The sequence below is a fragment of the Zea mays genome, chromosome 4 (assembly GCF_902167145.1).
Source record: "Zea mays cultivar B73 chromosome 4, Zm-B73-REFERENCE-NAM-5.0, whole genome shotgun sequence".
In the NCBI taxonomy this organism is placed as follows: domain Eukaryota; kingdom Viridiplantae; phylum Streptophyta; class Magnoliopsida; order Poales; family Poaceae; genus Zea; species Zea mays.
In genome coordinates, this window is record NC_050099.1 from 199,729,013 (window position 1) to 199,735,361 (window position 6,349).

The 6,349-nt window shown below is 39.5% G+C and overlaps 1 protein-coding gene across 3 annotated transcripts; it reads left to right on the forward strand.

Moving 5' to 3' along the window:
* The first annotated feature begins 1,249 nt into the window (after window positions 1–1,249).
* Window positions 1,250–4,702, forward strand: LOC100283140 (uncharacterized). Of its 3 annotated transcripts, none has more exons than NM_001156042.3 (6): window positions 1,250–1,411; window positions 2,531–2,943; window positions 3,034–3,112; window positions 3,235–3,357; window positions 3,895–3,999; window positions 4,091–4,625. In NM_001156042.3, exons 2-6 carry the CDS (start codon window positions 2,552–2,554, stop codon window positions 4,148–4,150), a joined length of 759 nt encoding a protein of 252 aa, NP_001149514.1. In that variant the 5' UTR covers window positions 1,250–1,411; window positions 2,531–2,551; the 3' UTR covers window positions 4,151–4,625. The 3 variants fall into 3 exon arrangements, with proteins under 3 accessions (NP_001149514.1, XP_035822826.1, NP_001399243.1); XM_035966933.1 differs by having other exon boundaries at window positions 1,290–1,411; window positions 2,509–2,943; window positions 4,091–4,563; NM_001412314.1 differs by lacking the exon at window positions 1,250–1,411 and adding an exon at window positions 1,437–1,628 and having other exon boundaries at window positions 4,091–4,702.
* The last annotated feature ends 1,647 nt before the right edge of the window (window positions 4,703–6,349 follow it).

Below are 6,349 nucleotides of genomic sequence, written 5' to 3' on the forward strand. Positions count from 1 at the left end.
AAACAAAACTAATACTGCGAGGGGCTACTGTTGGGAGCCTTCATCTTCCAAAGGTCCTCAAAAATACGGAAGAACCATTGGTCATCAGTATATTTGTCAATCATTGCAGGAGATTTGGAATCAAACCACCTTCAGTAGTAGAACGACGGAAGAGTAACGAAGGTAGCTTCGTCATAATAACAATGGGAAGGTGGTGCAAGGAGAAGGTGTTATCACGAATACTGAAGGCAAAAGACAATGTTATCCCTATACCATTTGTAAATCTTGTATGTAATTCTTAAGCGCATAAGTGTAATTTCATATGAAGCTGTAAGATTCCGTATAAATAGATAAACAGTGCCCCGCATAAAGTACCTTTTGGCGGATTGGGCAATCGTTGTGTAATTCTCTCTATAACACCTTCATTGTAATGCTCTCTAAAAAACCGACGGTACAATTATAAAGTTAATTTACAGAATGGGGAATATGTTATTGATATATCTCAATTGAGCTATCATATTTAAACTCTTATATACTCCATATATATATATATTCATTTATTCATATTGGTAAATCATGATTCATTTACCTAACAGATAACCTTCGTCTCCGAAGGAATCATCCCGAAGGGATGACTTCCTCGTGACGAATGTTGTCTATCTTTTTAATATTGTGTTGCCTTATTTTTTTATTGTGTATAGCAATCGAGAATGAGTTACCAACAGACACCTAATTGTATATATATACACACACTGACACACACCACACGCCACCCACTCAACAAGGGCATGAGGCACGAGCGGTCGTTCTTGGGAAAGGAGGTCGACACCAATGATCATAACGCCGACCTCCTGTCACGTAGACGCCAGCTTGACATACCAAAGTAAGATCTCGACGCTATTTATATTGACGTCGAGACATAATCTGGCGTTAATAATAGTAACGCTGAAGTAAAGGTCCATTTTCTGAATTCAAACTAGAAATGACGTAATTGTGAAATTTTTTCGCAAAAGGGTAAAAAAAACAAAAAATACGATACAACTAGGTTCAAAAAATTATTGTAGAGAATCTGCTCGTCACGAAAAGGGGCCTCTACTTTCAAACCCATTGTCATCAGAATCCTTTAAGCTAAAGGTATATTTGGTTCAGTGTCTAATTTGCTACACTTTAAGTCTTTAACTAACTATCTAATGTTATTTTTTTAATTCAGATGACTAAATTTAGACAAAATACGACATATTTATTCACCAACCAAACAAGCACTAATTCTATATAGGCACCCCGCACCCCGTTGGCGTTTGCCCGTCCTGACTCCTCGTCCCCGTGCACACCACCCTCGTCTCCGCGCCCGCGCCACTCACATCGTGATCGAGACGACCCGCGTCCTCCGCGGTCCGCGCCCGCGCACCATCTCGCCTCGCATTCCCGAAAGGTTAGGGTTAGAACTTCTCCTTCAGTTTCCCTTTATGATCCAGCCCGTCCCCACGTTTGATCTCGGCGTACTGTTGTGGGAGACGCTTGCGGACGATTTCCCCCGGTTTTTGTTTGAATTTCTCGGGCGCTGTTATGTGCGGCGGCTAGATCTGCTTGTCGCTGGTGCAGTAGGAGTTTCTCGCTCGGTTCCGATCCTGAGAACCCGACCGCGCGGGGTGCGTAGATCCGCCCGATTTGGCTAGCATTGTCCCGCGTAAAACTCGAGATTTTCCGTTACCCGTTTATCTTCGTGTTCTCTAGCGTTTGGAGAGGGATCATGTAGGGAGGCGAGTTCTTTGATTCTATCGATTTGGCCGTGCAAGTGCCGGAAATCTGATGTAGGTGTACACCTGCCCTATGATTTCTGGCTCTAGGTCGCGCTCGTCCTGGTGCTACACGGGTGTAAGTGTGATTTCACGCGTACTGAAACGTTTTGAGCTGATGACTTCAAAATATTGTGGAAATTGTTAACCTGGTACTGGAATATGGTGTAGTATGCTTATGTTCGTAATCTAGTTTGGTTTCGTGACACAGTGTCCTCGAGGTATATTTGCTGTCATGGTTATATATGGTTGGCTTGTTGTTGAACCTTTTTGTTATCCTGTATTGTAAGTAGTACCAGATCATAATATTCAATGGTTTCCCTGGTTCACATGTATGGAGATCGCCACAAACTGATAAATGATATTAGTACATATTTTGGGGTTTATGTAGTTATATGTGAAATTTAGGTCTCGCCAAATAAAAATGTTATAACTTAATATGTTTTTGTTGGGACAAATTTACAATGTTCTGGACCTTTGCCCAAAGGATCTTGTGACATGTTTATGTGGTCACGTCACATGACTTTTATTGTTAGGTACTATGAATGATCAAGAATTCTGTGACAATCTCAGTTAGATACTCAGTATCCTTCCTCACATGACTTTTATTGTTAGGTACTATGAATGATCAAGAATTCTGTGACAATCTCAGTTAGATACTCAGTATCCTTCCTCATGTTTTTGTTTTGATTAGTGATACTGTTTCTACTGGCTCTTGATATTGCCTCATCAGTGTTTTTTTTTTGTTATTGCAGTATCTGTATTCCTTGATCAACATGTCGCGGGAGGAGAATGTTTATATGGCCAAGCTGGCTGAGCAAGCAGAACGGTACGAGGAAATGGTTGAATACATGGAGAAGGTGGCTAAGACCACAGATGTGCAAGAGCTCACTGTTGAGGAGCGTAACCTTCTATCTGTTGCCTACAAGAATGTGATTGCGGCCCCCCGTGCCTCATGGCGCATTATCTCCTCCATCGAGCAGAAAGAGGAGTCCCGTAAGAATGAGGAACATGTTGCACAGATCAAGGAATACCGTGGCAAGATTGAGGCTGAATTGAGCAACATTTGTGATGGTATCCTAAAGCTGCTTGACACGCACCTTGTGCCTTCCTCCACTGCCACAGAGTCGAAGGTGTTTTACCTCAAGATGAAGGGTGATTATCACAGGTTAGGAAGTGGAACGCTATATTTTTGAGTAGTTGAATCAATATGTAATCTTTGATATTAGTTCTAATTAGGTGCTTTTTTTGTTGAAAGGTACCTTGCTGAGTTTAAGACTGGTGCTGAGAGGAAGGAATCTGCAGAGAGCACAATGGTAGCTTATAAGGCAGCTCAGGTTGGCCATAACACCCTTATTGTATTTGATTATTGTTTAATTACTTCTATGATAATGGATATATTCTTCCTAAAGTACTGCAATTTAATATCTTCTGAGAAATGTCTGCCCTATATTTCTAGGATATTGCATTGGCTGAACTGCCACCTATTCATCCCATAAGGCTTGGACTTGCACTTAACTTCTCAGTTTTCTATTACGAGATTCAGAACTCTCCAGACAAAGCTTGCAATCTTGCCAAGGAGGTAGGTGTACATTTATCTTTCTATTTGCTGTACTGGGTTTCTGAGTTATAACTATCTTCGGTGTTGTTAGTTTGAATCTGGGCTGAAAGAAAAGGTGCAAATTACATATGGATTGGTCTTTGAAAACTCAAGCACAGTGATTTTACCATTTTCACCGTAGATATTGTTTGATCCTTCTATTGCTTGTTCATCAGAACAACTGGATCACTCTGCTGGTCTGGTCCTATGTGATTGATTACTCATATGGACTTTAGTTTCAGTAGGATTGCAGGTTTCTCTTGTTTCAGTTTCACTGTTGGACAGCTTGTCTCTTGTGGCGTAATTGCATTGTTTGGTATGATGTGCATCTCTTCATGCTTTTGTGTGATGTACACCACTCGAACCGAACTAGGTAGCAGCAGAAAACCTTGCTAGCAGAAGCAGTAGTAATTCATCGCCATATTCTAGACAACACGAATGCATGATGCATACAATCAGAGGAGCTGTTTTTTTTTTTTGCACATGTGAGTCTTATTCCTGATCAACTATTATTTGCAGGCGTTTGATGAAGCTATTTCTCAGTTGGACATGCTTGGTGAGGATTCCTACAAAGATAGCAACTTGATTATGCAGCTCCTGAGGGACAACTTGACCCTCTGGACGGTATATCCCTGCTGATGAACTTTGCCGGTCTGTGTGACATTATTCATGCTCATGACTCTGAACTAATATTATGAGATTTTCTCGGTGGCAGGAGGACGGCATTGAGGAGGGCTTAGAATCCTCTAAGGGCGATGCTGGTGAGGGTCAGTAGCCTGGTAAACTTAGATTGATGGTTCGACGTGTTTCTCAAGCACATCGTGTTGGACGCCCAGTGCTGACAAAAGGCTTTTGCTGCTCCATGCATTCCAAGCTTCTGCCCCCTCGTTCGCACCCTCTTTATGTTGTTGGCTGGTAGTGGTCAGATTTAGTCCCATTGGTTTAGTTGGCCCTGGGTCCATCTGAACTGATGTATTGTTACTGCTATGGAAGTCATTCCTTTAGTTTTGCTCTGGCAGTGGATTGCTGTTGGGTCGTGTTTTCAGTCTTTATTGGTTCCGATCGGACGCTGTTGCGGCAAACCACCCCTGTAGATACTCTTCACATGCTGAAGAAAACTACCAGCAGCCGTTTAGCCTGAATAATTGCTAAATGATAGGTTACCGTTGAGGCTGATTGGTTTTTATTTTTTTTTACCCTGTGACATCAAGTTCTTGGGTAACTTTTTTTACCGTTGAGGCTCAAACAAATTGTTAAGTGGGAGAATTGTGAAGTGGGAGTGGTAATGGATCATGATCTAAATGATTCTTCACAATTCATTGAAACCCTTAATTAATTTTTATTTAAAAATGAATAAAAATATAGTTTGATTTTTAAAATTTAAAAATTTAGAACCTATTATCCATTATCATCCCTAGCTAGAAGATATCATGTTCCTTTAATTGTTGATTTTGGTATTAGAGCGACTAACGTGGTGTTTGGTTACAGCGATTAAAATTTAACCTATGTCACATTAGATGTTTGAATGTCTATTATAAGTATTAAAATATAGTATGGTTATAAAACTAAATACATGGCGAAAGACTAAACGATGAAACAAATTTATTAAGTCTAACTAATCTATAATTAGCAATTGTTTACTGCAACATCATATAAGCGAACTATAATAGGGACTAAACCCTATAAGCGAACTATAATAGGGACTAAACCCTAAACCTTATCGTTTAGTACTCATCTGTGTAATTAGACCACATTTAATATTTCTAACTAGCATCCAAACAACATATGTAATAGGACTAAAATTTAATCCGATGATGTTTAGGACTGCTTCAGCTCTTAAAATTTTGGTGGGGTTGGTAGAGTAGGTTATTAGGTGCTTTAGAAAATCGTGGAGCTAAACTTGTAAGCCTTTAGAATACATTTAGATAACTCATTTTGTTCATTATTTAGATTAAAAATATTTTTTAAAACTATTTAAATCTATATTACAAAATATAGCTCCACACTGGAGTTGGAATCTGGAGCAGTCTCAAACACCCCTGTAATACCCAACTTAGAAATGAAAGAGAGGAATAAAAAATTATGGGCACTTCCTTCTCCTTTATAAGAATTAGTAGGAGACATGTTTAAAATAAATGATATCTCAATAAAAAGGTGCATCATGTTGTAGTTTTGTTGCTTGTGCATATAATGAAAATAGCAACACTATTAATCAAAAGGTAATAATAAGGAAATTGAATTGAAGCCTAAATGGTGATTAGGGTTTGAAAATGGAAATGGGAAAAAAGAGAGAAAAACAAAAGGAGAAAGGATATAAAAAACAAAGAATATATATAAATATATCTCCAAAAATTGGTACTTCTGATTGCATAATATAATATGAGGAAAAATTTGCCACAAAGATTTGAATTTAAACTATAATTGAAGTTTGAATTTGGAAGAAAAGAAAATAGAAAAAAATGGGGAATCAAACTCGCGTGAGCCAAGAAACCAGGGTCCGGCCCACTTCGCCCTTTTCTTATGGGTTTTTTAAGATGGTGCCCTCGATTTTGGTGGTGTGCTCAGTTTTACCCTCAGTGGTGTTTTTTGCTCAGTTTTGCTCTTCTGTTCTATATCACTCGAAGGGCAAAACTGAGCAAAAAACACCACTAAGGGTAAAACTGAGCACACCACCAAAATCGAGGGCACCACTTCTTATCCGCACGGCCCACAAGACATACCCGAGAGCGCGCCAGCCTTGATGTTCCCCTGACACGCGGGCCTCGGGCGTAGCTCTCTCTATCACTGAAAAGGAAATGTGCCCTTGGACCATTTCTATAATGTTTTGGTGATTAAATGCCCAACACAATTGACTAAGTTCTTATGGGCTAAACAAAGTGAGAAATACAAATCATATTACAAGGTATGTTTCTAGACTTAGTACATTGTTTTTAATACTAATGCGTTTATCTAAGTGCAAGAAACAGTGGCAAAA